Source organism: Patella vulgata, chromosome 3 (assembly GCF_932274485.2).
Source record: "Patella vulgata chromosome 3, xgPatVulg1.2, whole genome shotgun sequence".
Classification (NCBI taxonomy): Eukaryota; Metazoa; Mollusca; class Gastropoda; family Patellidae; genus Patella; species Patella vulgata.
In genome coordinates, this window is record NC_065881.2 from 48,811,685 (window position 1) to 48,834,945 (window position 23,261).

Consider the following 23,261-nt stretch of genomic DNA (forward strand, 5'->3'; position numbering starts at 1 on the left):
GCTCCACCAATCCTCAGATATCAGCAATTCGTCGTGGCATGCTGCTAATCAACCGTCCAATCACGATTTTGGGCAATCTGGCCCATAGATCTCAGCGATCGTGACGAAAATTGAGCTGGCCATAACAAATAGATTTAGCCCTTAAAGACTCGCCTAATTAGAGACATATATCAAACACTAGCCTAATTAAAATGACACGTAATGCCAGATTTCAAACGTAACCCGTTGACACGCGATAGTAAAGGTGTGCAAATTAAAGGTCAAAATGTATAGATATCTTTATGAGTAAGTAAACGAGTGATGGACAAGTTTTTTTTTTTTAATATATATATATAATATATAATTTCGTTTCAAGTTTTTAAAATAATTATGTATTATTACTATTGATGATAACAATGATTATTATAACATGTAAAAAAAAAATACACAAGTCATAAAGTACTTTTCGAAGAAAATTCCTCTAATTTATATTGTTTCAGGACTCAAATCAATTGATGATAAACGTAAGTTAATAGATCTTTACATTCGACCAGACCACGTTTTTGTTTAAAAATTTGAGATGTTTAGCTTTCCTATAGGCTAGGTCTTAAACACAGCTGACAAAAAAAAGAGAACTCAGAACCCTGGGATTAGTGTTAAAATAATTTTTGGTTTTGATTTTTGTGAAAAAAAATTGGAAGCTCATTTTATTTCCTCTTTTACTAGTTTCGGGCTAAACAATTTCTCTCCGAAGACTCCGTAACGCATGAATTGCGAATTGACCACGAAAACCTGGCATGGCTGAACTATAAAATCAAGTAGAACAAATTTACTGCGCTATAGCTACAGACGAACTCATTATTGGTTGAGGGGCATTCATTAGTTTATTAATCTAATTTTTTTGCTGATTTTACCATAAAGTAGACTAAAAAGCTTAATTTGTTTATAATAAGATCCGGATACTGTTAATTAGATTTGACACCAGTATAATACTTTAGAGAATAGACATTTTCACTGATACACTACAACCCAGTTACCCCTAACAACGGATTGTGGATTAATATTCATCGTGTCTAAACAGAGGGAGAATGTTATGTCCTGGAAACTGTTAAGAGATAATAAGAAATAAGAATTGAATATTAGATTTAATTTTAGTTGTATCAGAAGTAACAGTCAATATGGTAATGTATATTGTTAAAAATTAACTTTAAATATGTATGCTATACAATTAGATCTAAGAAACAGAGTGTTTCTTTGTGACTTGGTTCAATGTTTGGCGGTAGCTACAATTAAATGTATCGTTAAACACACAAATGATACAGTCTAAGACTCCTTACGCAAGTTTAAATAGGTTCAAACGTACAATTGTCAACACTTATCATTACAGTTTGTATTGAAATGAGTAATTCTATCACAAATAGTGAAGACTGGACAACTAAAATAGTTACCGAACAGTTTTTCTTTGACTTTGTGCCATTGTGGTAATGCGTTCTACATTTTCAAAGCGATGTTTCTTATAATCTGAAAGCCGCCATGACACCGGCCAGTTGAAATAAGTTCGGTAGGCGAGAAATTTCACGTAGCAGTTGGGTTTCATATCATATAACTATGTGGTATGGCTTCACCTTTATTTCAATAGGAATTGGTTTATTATATGTTAATAAGTAGCTAAGTCTGTAACCCAATATCATCCAAAATCTTCGACATTGAAAACGCCATTTTTTTTGCAATTTAAATCAGCATTGGTGTTGGGATCTTACCTTGAAAATATGGGCTTCTGATATCCAATATTTCAGTCAAAATAAACATTTTACCATTGGTACACGAATCGTGTACCATAAATTATAATGTGTTTCAGTGCAATTTGTAACAAGGTGCTCAAAGAATGAGGCTAGACATTTTTTCCACATGTCATATCAAACGGTAATGCCATATTCTTATTTGTAGGGCATGCACAATAAATACAAATTACTATCGATGTTGACTGGAATAACCAGACACTAGAAACTGACTTTCGGTTGTGACTTCTGGCGTATATCGCCGAACATAACTGTTGACAATTCACAGTAAAACAGAAACGATTGAATGTAAAACAGTTTATATAAATTCCTATTATATGTGTTGTGACCCATTTGTGCCAATTTCTAGCTCCAAAATATTACCGATTTAGCTCCTTTGAGCTATGTGCAGTACAGTTTTGGGTCAGTTTATGTGTAAATTAAGAGAGCTATAGGCCAGTAACCTTTTTGTAGTCATTTGACTAAAAAACTTGTGCAAAGGAACTCCGTAGGGCCAGCCACAGTAGGAGTAAGGCGGAAGACATCAGTAGTGGAAGCATTTTTAGCCTAGTTTGGTGATATAAAAATATAGTAAAAAAAAAGAAATTAATGTTAAATGTCGATTGAGATTCTAGTCTATCGAAATCTATATTTTTCAATGTCGGATCAAAATGAATTATATGTATTTACTGAGGCTATTTATTGTATCCACATTCTCTAAGTCTTTCCATCGTTTGACAGTGTCACTTACGTTTTAAAAATATTTTGTAAAATAATAATAATGACGAGATGAAGATCGAGAAAAAAACGATACAATTAGGTCTATGATAATAAATATATTACAAGCCTTCACCTGGTTCGTTTTTGTGCTAAACTTTAAAACTGATCTAGAGAAATAAGTCCTGAGTATGCAGTAATTATAAAAAAGTTAATAGGCTAATAAGCCATACCTCAGCACAGAGACAAATCCTGGCAATACCAACAGATCCTATTTTGTTTAGTTCAAAATTTTGTTTTCCTTGTTTTCACTACCCTTGGATCTAGAAGAGTTGTTAAACAACCCACATTCTGGTTGATGTGAGGGACAGCCAATCGAATGGTCTGTAGAGTCAAGTTCTTATGCACGTAATTATGGATAGACATTCTTAGCAATGGAAAACAAATCAAAGCAAAAGTTGTATTTCCAAATAACCACCTGAAACGCCAATGCTGATTGTTTCATCGATTGACTGACATCATAGGGTCAAAAGTGACTTGTATGTCCACTGACGCGACCTCCCACTATAACCGGTAAGATTTTCATGAAGTGAAGGCAATTGAAAGTATACAGCTTGCAGTAACAATGAAGTTCTTCTGCATTATTCAACATGTAAACATTTATATATCTTTCAGACAACTGTACGCAGACAGCAAACTAGCATGCGTGACAGAGAATTAGATAAATCTAGAAGGCAGGAGGAGATGCGAGAAGATACATTACACAGATTATCCGAGGAAAAAATGTTAACATCAAATATGAATCGTGAAGAAAGAATAGATGATAAGCGTTTCTTAAGGAGACAACAACTGGAACAAAAGGAACGGGAAATGGAAGAAGCTATTTTGAAAGTAAGTTAAGGTCTTTACTGACACGACTTCAAATTTAATTTAGTTGATTTTTCATGTCAAAATAAACGAGATATTAAATTGTATAACTTGCATTAAAGAGCAAATTTTTGATGTTGTTGTTTATTTTGTAGACTGTATGTTGACATCGAAAAACATTAAAATGATTTTTAATTTTTGATATTTTTTTTTGCAATTTCTTAGGCGGAAAGAGACAGAATTATAAGAAATCAACAGTTTGAACAAGAGGATCGGTTAGCTAAAGAATTACAACAATTAAATCAACATAAATTACGAGATGAAAAAACAAGGCAACAGATCAGAGAATCTAGGTATGTAATAGTGAATCATCCTCCCGATAAGTCGCTTTATTATGTACCTTGCCAAATTACTATTATCTGTTTGCAAACAAATTGTTGACTCATCTGCTTGAAGGCAATGTCATATATTTTTATTTTGGACCTTGTTCTCATTTAGAAGACTTTCAAATCGTATCAGATGCAGCCAAACGGAAATAGTTTATATCTATATCAGACATCAAAATGTTTTTAAAAAAGCTACCTGTCTCTTTTCTTCATACCTGTCGCTTTGATAACTAACCTGTCACTCTCAATTATCAAAGACCAATTACATCACACATTATCCATACATGTAGGTACACAAACACCCTTAAATTGTTTAGGTCTTTACGTAAATTGCTCCATATAAATATCATAATATGAAACTTTTTTATTTCTTCGACATCGGAATGACTAAAAATTCTTGTATCTGCTTTGCCTCAGCAACTCGAAGATTTTATACTTTTTAAATGATTCAATACACCAGACAACGAGCCGTGTGCATTTCCATTCCAGCCACCATTATATTTACTGTGGTGTCAATACAGTAGAATAGGTCAGATGACTTGGGGGATGCGTTTTAATTTATTTAGATATAATACATGTACTTCGTAATGCTATATAAACTACTGAACTAGTGTCAAGCAGATGAAAACAAGCATAGATAGTGTGAAATTCGTCGTTATAAAATTGGCTACTTCCAACTGTGTGAGTAACTCTACGACAGAGCGAAATGTAAACAGTGCAAATGGCGGCTTTTTGCGGTATTTCCATGCTTAATTCTTGCATTTAGAAACAAATAATTAAATGTACCTGACGTGGACGTTAATATTGTGGTCTTAAGTCAATTTACTGAACATCAAGTAAAATTTAGTCCACAATATATGCTACCTGGTCGTATAAATCGCCTGTCGGCGACAAGTAGACAGTTGAACATTTCGAGCCATGTATATGCTATGCAATTATTCATCATAGGTACGAAAATTCAGATAATTGAAAAGAGGCTGAAAGGCAATTCTATCGAGCTGTCTGGACTACATTTAATTTTAATTTATGGAATGACTGGGAGTAGTCCTTTTATTAAATACTACAAAATAGTGTTATTAACCCTTTAGCACTTGGTACATGTATGTAAATTTTGAGTACACCAGTTCCTTGAAGAAAATTAAAGAAAAGTGATATATTAATACCGGTAGATCCCTGGACAAGACCACCTCAAACCACCCAACTTATGGCAATAGCTGTCTGTATTATAGGACTATTTACTAGTTTTTGCTGGCACCACAACTGTGCACTTGACGGGGTGGTTTTGGTCGGTCGAAATTACCCTAGTTAAGTTCAGTTTGGGGCGTTCTAATTTTTAAAGGGTTAATTACCAAAATTTTCAGTGTTGTAAACCACACACAAACAAATTTCAAAGATTAAGGCTTTGACAATGGTTTCTAAGAGTTGTTTATACAGAATTAATCTGTTTTATTTACTAAACTATAACTGAAATTCCTTTAAAATGAGTGATTCATTCTTTTTACAGTTTAGAATTGCGTGAACTTGAAGCAAAGTTAAAAGCAGCGTATATGAATAAAGAACGATCTGCTCAGTTGGCGGAAAAAGATGTCTTGAAATATGAACAAATGAAACGTGATTCAGAAATTGCTCGTGAAATGAAGAAACAACATGAGCGAGCTAGTGCAGAGGAAGAAAAACGATTAAAGGAACGTTACCATGAACAAGTACGTTATCAACAAGAGTTAGAGAGACAACTTGAAGAACAAGAAGTAAATCGTCAAAAGGCTTATGAAGAGTTCTTGAAAGAGAAACTGATGATAGATGAAATAGTTCGAAAGATTTATGAAGAGGATCAAAAGTAAGAATAATCTTTAATTTGATTAACTATTTATATTATTTTTAATGTTTTGGGGTAAATAAATTCAGGATTTTGCCAGGAGCATTGGTTTACCATGTTATTTTTAGTTGTTAAAATGGTTAGCCTCATGTGGACATAGACCACCAGAAAATTCCTATTGACTTTAATGTTAATTATCGTCTCTTTGACCGGCTCTAATTTTTCCCAATATTCTGTGGGGTTGAACGTTTTCTACCACAGATGGAGCAACTTGTGGCAACCTCTTTCTTAAAAACAGGTATAATGAGGTCACCATGGAAAACTTGAGAAACACATACTGTAAGTAGCAAACAAGTAAACATGCAACTGTCTGCCCTAAATTTGAACCTAACCAACCTATTAAATCTATTATCCTTCCAGCTCAAAATTACCAAAACCATTTCAATTAATGTTAATTCAAAACCTTTTCTTTGATTCTATATCAAAAAGAGGGGAGGGGGTTGGATGGCTGAATGGTTAACACGTGCGCACTGTATCATAAAGTCTGTCATTGAGTCTACTGGCGTTTTTTCGATTCCCGGGTTGTACGTGACAAGGAGTAGGGTCGCCTGTCCGACCTATTGGTTTTTCTCCGGTGTCCTCTGGTTTCCTCCCACTGCTAAAGACTCCTACGCACAAGTGAATTATGGAAATAAAATTGAACCATTATATTAGTCTCGAAATGACCTAGTTTGTGTTGAGTGGACGTTAAGCCCCATTTCTCTCTCGCATCAAAAAGTTAACAAAAGCCATGCATAAGGGCGAAAAAGGGAAAGGAAGAGAAATATTAAAGTAACTTTCACCCTTACATGTACATCGTGGGTGACCAGCGTTGGAATAATTGGTGAACTGTGCACAAGGCACAAGATTTCTGTTTCAAAAATGATGTTGAATTATCTCCCTTTGGTCTGCTGAGCTGTATTCTGTTTAACGTTTGAAACACTAACAGTTGAAAAACCTACGGAGTGTCTTAGTACATTTCTCTGACATGAATTATGTCTAGTATAGCAAGAACAGGATTGTGGGGCTAGCATCAAGACAACATTACATTTTACTGTCCTAAATCCTAACTATCAAGATTGTGTCAGGAGATTATCAAATAATATCATCTTGATCTCTATGGGTCCACCAATATTCAACAAATACTTCGAAAGACCCCAGAGGTGGAAGTTGCATAAGGCTGATTGGGCTCTATTTGAGTCATTGTGTCTCTTCTCTTTTGATACAAAGGAGTTAGAAGATGCAGATGAGCCCATGGCCTTATTCACTTCAATTCTTCAAGATGTAGCCGAGCAGGCGATTCCAAAAACCATGACTGAACCAAACTGTTTCAATAAACCATGGTATAATGACGATTGCAAATCCGCTCTAAAAGAGTGTGATCGTATCGTAAGACGACTAAAGAACCATCCTTCCATGGAGAATATTGCGGCATACCAGATGGTCTGGGCGAAGGCCCGTAGAACCTAACATCAAGCAAAGAAGTCTTCATGGCAAGGTTACGTCTCGAGGATCAATTCCCGTACAACATCAAAATCGGTATGGGATAGGATTCGTAGGATTAAAGGTTAAATGTTGATAATACCATCTTAACAACATTTCCTGATATTGCTAATTCTCTAGCTAGTACATTTTCATTTAATTCATCATCCAATTTAGACCCTATCATGAGCATTTATATCTGCTCAAGACTAAAGTTATTCCATCATTCGCTATTCGCATACAGCCCCTTTTGTCTGAGGCTGGTATCAGCCTTGACAGTATTGCGAATACCCCTTTCTTAAGGACTCCACCGTGGGCTATATCTCCCCCAAAGATCGATCTCGATCTTACGCAACATAAAAAGAGAGATACTAGCTCGACAGTGTTTCAGTCTCTCTTTCGAGAGCTAAGATATAAATATGGCGATTATGCTCCAATTTATATAGATGGTTTCGAAAGATGGTGATTGGGTAGCTTCGGCTACCGTGACACCATCCTCGACCAGTTTGCTACGACTTTCACCTGCTGCTGGCCATTCTCAGAGCCTTGGAGTTCATTAAATCCTCATCAGTTTTAAAACACATTATCTTTTCTGATTCTTTGTCCTTGTTACAAGCAATTAGTAACAAAGAGCTTGATCACCCATTAGTAGCAGACATTTATAGTCTGCTATCAAACGAGTTCATCAGCAAGGACACTGTCCATTGCTGGCACCCCAGTCATATGGATATCAAAGGGAATGATCAAGCAGACTCGGCTGCCAAGTCTGCTTTAGATCTTCCAATATCCAAATTTTTAACACTTTATAAATTATAAAGATTTTAAATATGTTATCAATATTTTCATTTATGGCGGCTGGCAACGGTCTTGGGATCTTGCAGGCACAAACAAACTTCATCACATTAAGCCTCTCTTAGGAGATTGGCCAAGCTCCTATCCAACTAACAGGAGGGCTGAAGTTGTTTTGTGTCGTTCTCGCATAGGTCATACTTTTTTAACACACATTTTCATCTTGAAGTGAGAGCCTCAGCCAGAATGTGAACACCGTCATGTTCCTTTGACTGTTAAACACATTTTGATTGAATGCAAAGATATTAGATCAAATTATTACCGATGCCAGTCACTTCTTCAATTATTTGCTCAACCTGAGCTATATTGTAAAACACTAAATTTTTTAAAAGAGACAAATTTTTATGGAAAATTTTAATTTGTATATATTTTTGTTTTTCATGATTTATATTATAATTATTAATATATATATATATTAAATTTTGTTATTTAATTTTAATTATATCGACTGTGATACATGTTTTTATTGATGTATATTAATGTGATATTATTTAATTTATCTCGTATACTTCATCATATGTTAGCGCAATATAGCCCGGTTGGAGCTGACCTGCCATAAAACCATATTTCATTCATTCAACAAATACTATTTATATTGATATTTTATTATTACAGAGAAATGGAAAGACAGATGCATAAAAGAAAGGCCACACAACAATACATTGAAGAATTTAAGAAGTCACGTTCAATGTGGAAAGATGAAGAGAGACATAGAATGGAAGAAGAAAACAGACGAATTCTGGAGTTTGCTAATGTTCAAAAAGAAAGAGAACTTGGTGAAATGCAGGCTAAAAAGACAAAAGAAGAGGCTATGGATAGAGTACAAAAACAGGTGAGGTTTTATACTGTATTTTATTATAATTTTTACATATTTATAAAAAATAATTTATAAATTAATACAAGAAGTAAATGTGTTAAAAGGGTTTGCTGTAATAAATATTCATGAAATTCTGCTTTTTAGTTATCAGAAAAAATTGCAGCCAGAGAGAAAGAAAGAGAAGAAATGGAAAGAGTACAAATGGAGTTATATTTAGAAGAACAAGAAGAAAGAGAAAGAAGAAAAGAATTGGTAATTTCATTCATATACAATACACTTTTTGCTTCTGTAACCTGTGTAAAACTTGTTCGAGTTGAATACTAATAAGTATTTGGCATAATCCTATTTAAAGAGTTTTGAATTTATACTCAGATATGGGAGCCACAGTGACTATGTGAGTATGGCACTGACTCAGGATTTCTCACCATGGTTTCCCTTTGTCGGTGCCGCAGGATGGAGGGCCTGGCAAGGAACAGCGTTTAGTCGTTTGGATGGGATGAAAAAACAAGGTTCTGTGTAGGCACATGGAAAAACGCTTGACTCAGTTGAAATTTATTGTGAACAGTTGGTGGCAATGCCTCTGTCGGGGCAAAATTTCTGTCATAGCACGTCACTATACAGCATATGTTGTGTTCATTAGTCCAGTTGTTGCAGAAAGTTAGAAGTTAAATAAGCCCCATTTCATTTCAATTGAAATATATGCATTTTTTATATGCCTACATTGATATAAATATATATTGTTAATTATTAAATAATTACCCTCGGAGATATGGCCCTTGAACAAGTGCACACTCTAGAGTTTAATGTTCATGAGAAAAAGAAACCTGTTGATTTTCAGTGATTTCAATAACAACAGCTATATAGTTCTTTGATTACCAATATATGTTATGTATAATAAATGTTGGCACTAGGAAGAAGTAGACGCCAATCAGATTTTAATTTATTTCTGATACCGGTAATTACTTTTTCTTTCTAATGAATGTCAATCTGTAAGATATTTTTTTTAAATTTGAAACTTCAAAGATTATAAATTACCTAAAAATCAATATACCCTTCCCCCCCGCAGGTTTCGAGCAGATACCGGTAATTCCAAAAAATATCAATAATAGATATCAAAATATGGCATGCCATGATTCAGAAATAATAAAAAAATACATCATAGAAATTGGAAACTAAATACTGACTACTTAGACAACAGAATTACTGCCTGCTAAGTCAACAATTTTAGTTAATCACTAAACAATGTGAAGGTCGCAGAAAAAGTCATAGCGTAATTTGGGAAATGAGATGAAATGCAGTTTATTGTCCTACATTTCTCCACTAACCGGGTTAATGAAGGTGGACTGATATTGGAAATAAAAGTTGTTTGATCTTAACAGCACGGTTGGCCAATTTTCACCATTTATGTATTTAACAGCCAATGGGATTTGTTTTTTCATAACAATGTCAACAGGCAGCTTGCACCGTCTTGCCAGCAGTATAATGAAAAAAAATATAATTCCATCGACTCGTTGAAGTTAAAGAGCTAATGTAAAGACTGTTGTGTAAATTAGATACATTCAAATATAATTACGCACATACAATAAAGTTTTTAAAGAAAAAACTTCAAGAAGAATAAACTGGCTCAGATCAAAGTACAAACTAAGATAATAAAATTATCCCTATTTTAGACACGTAGATATGGCGATGTGGAATCAAAGAAACAAATGTTTAGATTGATTTGAATAATTTGGGGGGACCAAAATTTTGATTGAGCATAATCATGTTTAACCTTTATTTGTGGGCTTCAATATTTGTTTTTTTTTCTACATTTTAGTCGGAAGTCGAAAGAAAGTTCAGACAGAGAATTGACTTGCAAGAAACACATGCAAGACAAATGCATTTCAAGGCATTACGATTACAAGCTGAGAAAGATGAAGAAGAAATATTCCGACAAGTAACGCTGGCCAAGTTTGCAGAGGATGATAGAATAGAACAGATGAATGCCCAGAAAAGACGAATGAAACAATTAGAGCACAAGCGATCAGTAGAAGCTTTAATAGAAGAGAGGAGACGCTCTTATACACTTGCCAGGGAAAAAGAAATCGCAGAAGTCAATGAAGCATCCAAAATGGAACAATTCCGTAGACAAATTATTGAAGAAGAAAGACAGCGTTTGTTACGAGAGCATGCCACAAAATTGTTGGGATTCTTGCCAAAGGTATTGTAACTTTTAAAGTAGCATTTTCATTTTTTTTTGTTCAGTGTCTTTCGAAGACAGTAAGGAACTCTTACATTATAGGACACAATAACTCTGCTTCTAATTGAGGTAGAATGTTCACACTTGGTGTAAATGTTCATTAGGTGAATATCTTGACTAACTTTGATGGTGAGATAAGCAATTTGATTGTTTGGAATATGATAACTTTGATACTTGAATGAGTGTGATGAAACATGGTATGATGAGTATTTTCTGCTTATATTTAGGAGTGTCATCTATTTATTTTGTGATTCTGCCTAGTCTTGCTTGTTAAATATTGTCGAATCTCGAGAAAGGAACTAATTTCCTCTACTGCAATTAAAGTCAGAAATACACTGATAGAATTGAGCAAGGTCTTATAATTGTAGTCCATTAAAGATGCATTATGTAAGAGCATGACACTGTAACCCAAGTATCGTTTAATCTTCTGTATCTAGCACTAATTTCTTTCACATTCGTTTAATATTAAATTTTTGTTTAAAAATTCGTAAAAATTGTTTAAAATCACCAAAAATCATCTAATTTGTACATGTGTCCAGTTTAAAGCTGACTGATTAATTTTGATAATGAGTGTCCAATTTACAAGTAATTAATTTCCTGATCACTGTTCAAAAATTAATCATTATACATCATTAATCAATTGGGTTGTTTATTTTTTAACAATGATTGAGAAATTAAACACTTGTAAATTGGACACTCATTATCAAAATTGAATGGTCAGCTTTAAACTGGTCAGAAGTACAAATTTTTAAACAAAGATTTGATATTAAACGAATGTGAAAGAAATTAGTGCTAGATACACAAGATTAAACGATACCTGGGTTACAGTGTGACAAGACCATATTCAACTCTCTAGACATGCTTGTGATTTTCAATGGATGGAAACAATATTGTCGTTCAATAATTTAATTCAAAAATGGATGTCGAAACTTTGTTTACTATTTTGATAATGGTAGCAATGACAATCAAGACTGCTATTCTCCAGACAGACATAACTTCACTTGGAATGAAGTAATATCACTTAAATTTTCAGTATATTCATTTCGCATTACTTTGCATTTTATTTGACAACTTTGTTTTAATTTAAACTTATTATTATTACAGGGTGTTATTCAAAATGAGCAAGATCTGGAAATGTTGGGTCCAGAATTCAAGAGTGTATATCGACAACAACAAATTGATCCATTTGATGATGAAGCATGGGAAAATGGTAATCGATAAAATGACACAAACAGTTAAACTTGTGATAATAATACAATACCATTGAAAGAATATAATTCCGTCCTGCAAAGGCTTCTTTTTTAAGACCCCCCTTCTTTTAAAAAGTTGCACAAGTAGCTCAAGTGATGTTACCATATGTAACAGTTACATATCAAACTTTAAGTTTAATCTTAAACACTGATTCTAAAATTTATTCTGTCATTTTCACACACAGAAGATATCAAAGGAACTTCTTTTACTATGAAATGAATTACCAAAATATATGGATGAAATGTTTCTTGAGTCTTGTTTTTTTTTTATTGCTACTACCATTAATTGGAATGAACTATGGGAGGGGACACTAATGGGCAGGGTTAATGTGGCTTGCAACTTTATCATCTACATGTACCTTTCAAACTCGCTTTAACATGGTTGTGTCAGTGGATCCCAAGAACAGTGTTTTACTTATAGTGAAGCCGTGAGGTATGTTAATGATGAAAATAAAATGTTTTCTTCCTTTGACAACTGAATTACATTCCCTATTTGGATATTTTTTATATTTTGCTCAGTGTATCAAATTTCCAGTCCCTCCTTTACTTTGATCTGTGAGTGATTATTGTTTTTATAATATGTATGTCTGTATTAAAATCTAATTTATTTATGTACATTATATACTGTAGTTTTATTGATATGTACAAATTGTCCAATTTCACAAATATCTTATATCATTTAAATAAACACCATATAAAATTAAAATTTATTTAATTTCTTTTTTCTACCGTACCTATCTATACATTCATGACATCTTTTTTCGTTTGGACTGTTCAACTTCCAATGCAATATGAAGTTGAATAATTATTACAAATCACCAAAAAAGATGGCGGAATTTCCCTTTTATTGATCTATAATCTGATGTATTGAGTATTGTGTGTGAGGCAGCATTAAATGCTACTAACTAATTTACATCGGTTTAATAAACATATATTCCACTGAAAACAATGTTATTGATTACACTCAGGGGTGTGACTGAGAAACACTTGTGGCTCCAATTTCAAGGTTTTTTAATCATATTGCTCCATAGCCAGAAATGGGCGATGTCATACAGTCAAGAAGGCCATGGACCTTTAGTTGGTAAAACTGTTAATCATAAACAAATTTGTCCACAAAAGTTAGGGTGTGAATCTTTTAGTAAATAAAGAGAAAAATGTAGACTAGAATATCATTTGAAATACAAATAATTATCAGAAATTGGTTGGGATTCTTCATTTCATATGTCTGAACAATGGACAATGCAGATAAATTTCAAGCTGATCAGCCGATAACTTGTTACTAAATACTAGATTCGATAGGCTTCTTTATTTCAGTAATCTGGGCAATGCTTATAAATTTCATGCGTATAATCATCAACTGATAACTTTTGATGAACCTAAATGGTTGACAGATGGCGATGACAATGTATGAACAATAATTACATTTCATCTGGGCTTGTAAATATAAAAGAAACCAACAGTGAGGCTGATGTCCACCACCGAAATCCCAAAATGAATAGATGACAGATATTAATTAATTGCGCATTTATCTTTTTCAAAAGTATTGAGTAATCAAACTGATTATCTATACTTAGTCTGAGCATTAAATGTTCATGATCAAACTCTGTCAAGGTTTTGAAGTACCCGGTAGTGAAACTATATACGAAGTTTCATCACTCTTCATCAGTTAGAATCAATGTTATGTTGTCCCAAATCATCGACAACGAAATTGCTTAGCTTTAGTGGGAAATTTTAATCATTAACTCAGTCTAGACATTCACCTAAATTATCAAGTTTAAACATACATTATACAAGAGCTAAATCTGCCTATTGCAGGTCTTTCTTTAGGCCTGAAATGTTTTCTAAATTATTAATTTGACATTAATTAACTTGTCCAGGCCATAATCAACTCTCGATGGCATCGGATTTCTCCGATATTAAATAGGTTAGAACAGTTCAGCCATGTTTTTGATTTAATCTAAAAATGGAGGAGCAAGACTTAGCTTCGAACAACCAGTGCAGTGGTTGAAATTATTGCACTCGTCTTGTCAAACCTTCAAAGGCTAATATCTTTGCTCGCAATAGAGTAATTTGAATGAAATTTTGAAATTATTCATTTTACATTATCTATTTTTAAACTATTATAGCAAAAATGGCCAGCTCTTTATCTAAATCTTACATAATATCTTTAAACATTCTACCTCAATTAAAAGCAGAGTTGTTATGTTCCAAAGTCTTGACCAATCAAATTGCTTATCGCTACATATCACAAGCAGAAAATGCTCATTATCGAACTTAGTCAAAGTGTTGATGTAATGAAACTATTCACTCTCACTTAATTAGAACTAAAGTTATTGTGACCCAAAACATCAAGCAATCAAATTTTTTATCTCTGCTTACTCTGATCAGAAAATGCTCATCAAGGCATTCCCCTAATAAACAGCTACACCTAGCTCAATCAGTTAATGTGTCCCAAAAAGTGTGACAGACACACAGACCCATTTTAAAAGCCAATAGTGAGACACATCGCCCCCCCCCCCAAAAAAAACAAAAAGTAATTAGATGACACACATTGCATATTATCTTTTTATAAAATATTGTCCATTATTGACTGAATTAGAATAAAATTTGTGGAGCTCCAAAGTCTTGAAATTGCTTATCATCGAACATAGTCAAGGTAATCGAACTTGGGCAAAGTATTGATGTAATAATATAAGCTTATCATCAAACTCAGTCAAGGGATTCACCTAATAAACACCTTCACCAAATTTGAAAATTCTAGCTGAATTAGCTGAGTATAGTGTCCCAAAAATTTATAGACCATTTCTTCGAAAGATGGGGGACAATTAAAACTTTACAATTTTGTATTTTTTAAAAACAATTTAATTTCAACAACTAAATTTAATTTTAACAATTAAACAATTTACGACAATCTGGCAAAGTTAAATTAACAAAAATAACAAACTTTACTTAATTCTTATGTTCTTACACAAATTTTATCACATAAACATGAAGAATATTGGTCTTACTCTTAATTATGTTACAAAGGGTATCAAAATAAATATTTTGTAATGTTTATTTGGATTTGGCAGATGGTGGATGTTACATTTTTTCATGGATTTAACCATAAAAAAATACTTACATAAAATGAAATGACCGTTAAAAAAAATAATAAATAAGGTACGAAGTTGGAGAATTTTTGAGCTTGGCTATCATAATTTGCCTATAATAAATAGTAGTAGGTAAAACCCTAAAATGAACAATACTGTATAGGCTATAATATATTATTAACATTAAAATGCAACAATTAAAAATTTATTTGAATATGGAAATTCTACTCCACAGAAATATCTCTATACCAAGGGATGTGATTATGAACATAAAATAGACTTGAAACTTTAGGAGAGACAAGAAAAATATTTTTTTTTTCAAGACTATTTGTTAATGCTAGGCATTTTACCTTAACATAACTTTACGTTTGCATCTACAAAGCTTTACAATAAAATTGACTCATTCACAGCTATTCTGATCTTATCCTTTAAAAGTATTCTTATTTAACCGGATGGTATCTTGGCATCTAATGCTTATCTAGAAAGAGCAGGGGGGTTCATTTTTGTGGAGTATTTTTGGTTTTTAATGGTTTAACAATGGGCCAGAGCCCATGATCTGCCATTATGCAAGTTAATAAGATCTAGATAACTGATAGTGATGTACAATAAATAAAAAATCAAAAAAATTAGGTGTCCTTTTTCACACAAATGCTGTACAGTTTTATCATAACTTCTATTCTTTAGGAAAGCTATAGGTTGTATTTCATTTGACTTCGAAATATTTTTTTAGAAAAGGATCTTATTATACACAATTTCTACTGACAAAATGTCTCATTTCTCTGACCGAAGGGGTTATTATTTCTTAGATTTTCCTTCAACTGCAATGGATTTCATTTTATCTGGGGGTAGTATCTTAAATGAGCAGGTCAAATCCTGAGCTACCATCATAACTGCTGCAGCGTTATCAAACTCTCCACAATAATTAGGCGCACTGAATAGCGTTACCAGTTTCCTCTTCTGGAAAAACTGGTATCCATCTTCAACGACTTGGTGTGCACGAACAATCAAACTGCAGCTAAATTTCTTTAAGCAGTCTTTGACAATGTCCCGTCCAAAGGTGAAAGATACGCCTCTGTCATTTTCTCCCCATCCAGTGATATCTTCATCTGGGTCAGACCAAAGTAGATCACATGTCAACCCCTGGTCTGGAATATCCAAGGGCCGGGCAATTTCTTGAATCTGCTGTAAATCATTTAAATCAGGAGACAGCCCGCCATGCATACCAAGGATTGTTCCTTCAACTAAAGCTGCTATAGGTAAAGCATTAAAACAATCGGTGAATGTTTTCCACAGTTTTATATTGTATCTTCGCTTGCACTCATCATAAAACCCATAGATTCGGTTAATAGAGGCACATTCATGATTACCTCTCAATAAAAAGAAATTGTTAGGATATTTTATTTTGTAAGCTAAAATCAAGCATATTGTTTCTAAGGAATGTTTGCCTCGGTCAACATAATCTCCCAAAAATAAGTAATTTGAGTCTGGTGGGTATCCACAAGCGTCAAAATGCCTTAACAAATCCTCATATTGACCATGAATATCACCACATATATTAACTGGCGCCTCTAATTCTAAAAGCATTGGTTGCTCCAGGAATATTTCTCTTGACAAAACGCATAGCTGTCGTATTTTGCTCTCTGGAAGCTGAACTTGCTTATTGGGTGAATTTCTGACAGAAAGAAGGTGCTCAATGACAGCGTCAATATCAATCGTTCCTGCTGAGCCGGTCATTTTCTCTGGCATACTAACTTTCCATCTTCCAATTTGTAAATTTATACACCATTAATATTTGAAGATTGCGAACACTTCTAATGTATTCCTCTTGCATATGCTATAACGAGAAAATGTTAAAACATCGGCTAGATTATCAGAAGAATTCCTGTTTTAGACGCCATTTTGCTTTGACGACAGATGGGATTGGGAGTATTGATCACATGACGGTTACTAATAGCAACCTGCTATGCCGCCAAATGACATCAATAGGCTATTATTATCCCGCGCAGTCGGTAGCTCTATGGTCCCCGGTTTCGTTTCTTGAGAATATGTCATAAACCGTTTACGATATATCTCTATGAAACTTTGTACTCACACCAACTTATTATAATAGGCCTATAGTAGTTATGCCTTTTGCTAAGCTGATTTTAAAAAAATGTGTTTCTTCCATGGAAACAAATTTGACTTAGTTTTTGCTAGAACTACTATTAGTAGTAGGCCTACTACACAGGCCTACAATTTTTATTTCAGAGCATAGGAACATAATGATAAAAGATCCCACAGACGGTGACAGTTGGAATTCGATGTAAGAGTAGGCCGTAGTGTCTCTGTCCGAGCAAAATTTCCCCCGTAGCATAGGCCTACTGTACACAATATTAATAATAGGCCTATGCGTATGGCCGTCTTCATCCGGGGAGTCACGGTGACTAAGTGAGTAAGACGCTGGCCCGCTAGCCTGGAGCCAGTGGAGGTCCCGGGATTTTCCGGCGTGGTTTCCCCTTGTCAGTAGTGTAGGACGGAGGGAGTAGGCCTACACGTAAAAGATCCCTTGGCAGTTGGAATTCCATATGTGCGTTTTGTTCAGCTGAATTATGTGTTAGGCCCTAATCAATACGAGTATCACGACGCCAATTCGGCATATCATGATATTGCACAATATTGTTTACATTATTATTGCTATTGTTTCCTGTCAGATCAATGTATGATCTAATTCGTATTCGTCTTTAAACCGCTTCGACTTGTGTATGGATGGAGGTCGAAAATAGTAAAATAGGATGATTCGACTTATACTCCACATCAACTCTACCCCATAAAATACTATACTTAAATCCAGATATTCTGTGAAATGCTCGAGCTATTATTTATGGTAGAGAGATGTATAAAACTAACTATGATCTTTAAGCTTTAGAAACATTTATTCCCCGATTGAAAAATTGGCACTCTATATAAAATAAATATGTATAACTTGTTACACCCGACGAACCAAATTGAATTTGAAGAAGCAAAGATTGATAAATAAATAAAAATAGCTATAATGCGTGATTTTATTGAAACTGGGGTGGATCCTATACTTTTGGTTTTACTTTTCGAAATTACTTTTTTAAAATTTTATTTTGAATTGCTTTTTGTATTTATTTAGAGGTTAAAAGTTTTCATTCGGAAATATTCTATATTTTTTTTGTTATAATGGATTTGCTCATATCCGTTCTACTGCACATCTTAGAGGCCCACACAACCATACAACTGGTGGTTGTAATCATTTATCACCTACTTGTTAAAGCGTTGAAAGATTTAAAGTTTGGGTTAAAGTTAAGTGAGTGTAGATCAAACATGCCGCTCAGTGTGTGTATTGAGGTGTTTAAGATGACTGTTAAATTCCCCATTATGTCGTTCTAATTAGGTTCTTACTACATGTATATAATTTAACTGTGAAATAAGACAAACCTACGGAGCCCGGTAAGGGACGCAAAAAAAAATAATATAATAATAATAACCGGCGCGCGCCGGATAATAACTAGCGCTCCGGATAATTTCCAATAAGAAATAGAATGAAATGGGGTTTAAAGTCCTACTGTTCTGCTCCTACTGGACTAATCAAGACGGGCATACGCCATATATAGTGCGTACTATGAGGAAAAGTTTGCCCGGGCAGCGGTACTACGACTTACTCTTATATCGAATTCCAAATGCCAGGGGATCATTTACGTGCATGCCAATGTGGACACCAGACCTCGGTATTTCGTCCCATCCCAACTACTGTACGTTGACCGTAGGTTCGCTATCCAGTGGACCCCTTTTCCATCACTGCTTTGGCCGAGGAAGTTCATCGGCATTTTCCAGCGTGGTTCCTCCTGCACCATTGATTGACAAGGTGGAACCACGCCGGAAAATCCCGAGGAACTTTCTCGGCCAACGCAGGGATGGAACACGGGACCACCTAGATAGTAGGCCAACGTCTTATTAACTGAACCACGTTGGGTAGCCAAATAAGGTCTGACATTGAATCAATTGACGTGGTTTTGGTTCCCTCCTTGTACGTGGCAAAAGGAGGGTCGGGTCGCCTGTTCAACCGTTTTCTTTCGGGTGTTCTGGTTTCCTCCTACTGCTTATTACCCCTTCGCACAACACAAGGGATTATTAGAATAAAATGTAAGCATATGTTAGCCCCGAAATGACCTAGTTTGTGTCGAGTAGACGTTAAACCCCACCTGTCTGTTGGTGGAAAATTACAAAAAAATATCTGGCGCGCGCCGGATAATTTCCAATAAGAAATAGAATGAAATGGGGTTTAAAGTCCTACTGTTCTGTTCCGACTATACTAATGAAGACGGGCATACGCCATATAATGCGTGCTATGAGGGAAATTTTGCCCGGACAGCAGTACTACGGCCTACTCTTATATCGAATTCCAAATGATCCCCTGGCATTTGGAATTCGATATAAGAGTAAGCCGTAGTACCGCTGCCCGGGCAGATTTGTAGATTTGTCACGTGATGGTTGAAACATAATTTGCGTGGCTCTATTTGTTGATAGTAAATACCACTAATAGTTATATCTCGTTACAAAAACATGGCAATTTAAAAGAAAGCTACGTTTTGAAACTCCAGACAAAAGTGGCATTTTATGACCACGTTACAACGTGGCAAAATTGTGGCAAAAATTTTAACACTTTTTTGCAACGTTTGGACAAACATACCGAACGAGGCATTCTGAGGTTTATAGTGGTACAAGTTAGAAACCATTTTGTGGTATCTGTATGATCGTATGGGTTTATTCTGTTTGTTAATTTGAATCAAATATCATAATTTTAAAAATATTACAAACAAGAATCCTTTGAATAAAATATCTCATTTTATGGCTAAAAATACAGTTTTTGCCCAAATGATGTCATTTCCGGTGACAGTGAAAATGTTAAATTAGTTTGACCTAGTCAAAATTGGCAAAAGGCATCCAATGGTAAAAAAAACAACAACAACTGCAAAACGAATAATAATTGACTCCTTTACAGGCAAAATAACGTGAAAAGTGATGCGTGCAAAATTTGATTTCAAGACAAAAAATGATCTATACTAAAGGATAAGGGGGCAGAATTCACATAGGTTGATCTTAGAATACCTAACATAAGCACATACACGTGCGTTCAAAGAACAAAAACGTTATTACTAAAAATGAGAGAGAGAGAGAGGTTAACGTCCACTCGACACATTCGGGACTAACATGGTTCAATTTTATTTCAATAATTCGCTTGCGCGTAGGGGTCTTTAGCAGCTGGAGGAAAGCGGAGAAAACTCCAAGGGATTGGACAGGCGACGCTACTCCTTATCACGGTACAACCAGGGAATCAAAACCACGTCAGTTGATTCAATTACAGACTTTATGATACAGCGCGCTCGCGCTAACCATTCGGCCATCCAACCCGTTACTCAAAATGAAAAAACAGACATACAATAAGGAATATTTCCCAAACGTTGTATAATAATATTGTGAGTAATAATCGGCTATGTGCTACATGAAATATAAATAGGAAAAACTAATACCTTTACGAGTAACAATTTACGTGAAATGTAGCAATAACATAGATAGGTAAACTCATAACAAACTGAGCTATGCCCACAATTAATACCCGCATTTCAGAAACCAAAATTAGCGGTAACATGCTCATTGTTTTAAATACAAAACAAATGTGTTATATATTATGGGAAGACGTATCGGATGTTTTGCAATATATAAGGCACCTTTTCTGTCCACCCACACTTCTTGTTCTTGTCAGCGCAATAACGGCTACTTGTATTATGACACGACGAGGAGTCTTGTTCCTTTTCGGCAAATTGGGTAAATATTTGTAGAGGTATGCCCCTTATTTTGCCAAAAGCTGTCCACACTGATTGGCATTTTTGTCAGCATTGTGTTCTATCGATATTCAGCGTCCCGCGACTTTTGGTTTCGGAGTTAATCCCTTTGCCGAAAACCTTGTGAAGTGAAGCATTGCATTCACGCGAGGACGAACAATATCGATATGCGACGCAGTCTGACTTTTTTTGCTCCAGAATTATCTCCCCTTTGCCGAAAACCTTGTAAACGCGATAGAGACAGCATTGTTTACTATTTGCTTTCATGATTGTAAGCGCGACAGAGATCAGATATCTTAAAGGCATTCCTTGTTAAATTTGGTAGACATAGTAATACAAGTTTTCCTTTCTGATAAGCTGCTGTGTGGGCGTATGAAAGAAGGGTGTACAGTTAGTACTCTCAACGGGTACACAGTTTTCAATCAATCAGTGTCACTAGACGCATTCTTTTTGCATGTTTCTACCAAATGGCGTGCCTAGCCAATATACTATGCGACCAAGACAAGATCATCGCCATATACTACAGACATGGCCAATGGTACGCCTGGTTAAGCGAAAGAAACTCCCCCAAAAAACTACTACTAGGGAATAACTAAATACACATTTAAAGGGGTAACCTATACTTTTAATAGGCAAATAATAAAAACTGTCTGTCATATGACACCACATGGAAGCGTACGGAAAAGAAAAGAAATAAAATGGGGTTTAACGCTCTGGGCTAATAAAGACGGGCATACTCCATACAGTGTGCTGCGAGGAAAATATTGCCCGGACAGCGGCAGTATACGGCCTACTCTTATTTCGTATTCCAATTCTCAAGGGTTCTTTAACGCGCCCTCCGTCCTGCACCAATGACAAGGGGGAATCACGCTGGAAAACTCCGATTAATTTTCCAAGCCAACGAAGGGATCGTGCACGGGACCTCCAGGTTAGTGAGACAACGTCTGACTCACTGAGCCACCGCATCTCCCTGGATGGAAACGACAACCAACTACCCCTAAGGCATAAATCTCTACAATAGAACTGATTATGAAGGGACTTACAAACCTTGCATCGTAATTACTTGCTTATAAATGCGTGAAATACACCTTAATAAGTATTCTTGAAATACAGAGAAGTATTTCAAGAATGTGTAACTAACATAAATGCACATGTTTTATTGTCACCACATCCTTACACTGACAAGAATGAAATGAATCTGATTTAATATTTTGTTATTCCAGCTAAAATGGAATTACCTTTATCAGACATGAAAGTTTGTCAGTTACTTTAAAGCAAAAAAGTCCGTTCTAATCTAACCAACGTAATATAATTATACAATTACGGTTTATATATCTTCTTAGCGGATGTTATTCAAACGGTTGACTTTGGCTATATTTCTTTGTACGACTCTTTTAAAAACCTCAATCCATAGTAAAGGACAGCGCCGTGAAGGCTTTCGCTAAATGGTAAAAATTACATTTTCGATTTGACGTGATTAAACTTATACAGCTTCATCGGCTATGTTCTAGTTAGATAATAATATTATACACAATTTGATAAGTTTAATTTTTGGTTTACGGTGTCGACAGTGGTAAACTTATTTCATCTATGAACGCAATACTTTCTCAGATTTTCATCCCACAAAACAGGTCAAATCCAATTTTATTTTGGACCCAAATCGAAGCGGTCTACTCTCATTGCGTAACAAGATACACTTCAATTATATACAGTCCAATAAAATACAAAAAAGCTGAAACGATTCAATTTAAGTGTGTAAACCTTCACTACCCTTTTAGTCATGTATTCTACATTAGTATTGGCTGAAGTATATTACTTTATTGACTTCATTGTAAATATTTTCATACCGAGGACACAGTCATAAGTAGATCATAAACGTGACCAGAGAAGGATCTGACGTATAATTAGTTCCATTTAATGTCTTGGTTTTCCATTATTTCCACATATTTGTACGTGAGCGCATTATCAATTTTTATTTCAATTAGCTTAAGAAAATATATTATATTATAAAGCTTAAATCTAGAAGCCCAGGAGGCAGTTGTAATATTATGGCAATGGAATAATCAAAAGAATTTTCATTCGGCACGTGGTGTTCCATTGCATCGTT

At 34.7% G+C, this 23,261-nt stretch overlaps 2 protein-coding genes across 2 annotated transcripts; one reads left to right on the forward strand and one right to left on the reverse strand.

The window, feature by feature from the left end:
• Window positions 1-1,008: 1,008 nt before the first annotated feature.
• Window positions 1,009-12,943, forward strand: LOC126814934 (meiosis-specific nuclear structural protein 1). The gene is made up of 8 exons (XM_056099756.1): window positions 1,009-1,160; window positions 3,150-3,365; window positions 3,567-3,694; window positions 5,232-5,564; window positions 8,529-8,745; window positions 8,875-8,982; window positions 10,547-10,930; window positions 12,074-12,943. The coding sequence occupies exons 1-8, from the start codon at window positions 1,158-1,160 to the stop codon at window positions 12,188-12,190; spliced, it is 1,506 nt and encodes a 501-aa protein (XP_055955731.1). The 5' UTR covers window positions 1,009-1,157; the 3' UTR covers window positions 12,191-12,943.
• Window positions 12,944-15,058: 2,115 nt separating this feature from the next.
• On the reverse strand, window positions 15,059-17,216 carry LOC126814937 (uncharacterized). Its single transcript, XM_050540401.2, has one exon. It carries the CDS (start codon window positions 17,052-17,054, stop codon window positions 16,104-16,106), a length of 951 nt encoding a protein of 316 aa, XP_050396358.1. The 5' UTR covers window positions 17,055-17,216; the 3' UTR covers window positions 15,059-16,103.
• Window positions 17,217-23,261: the final 6,045 nt, after the last annotated feature.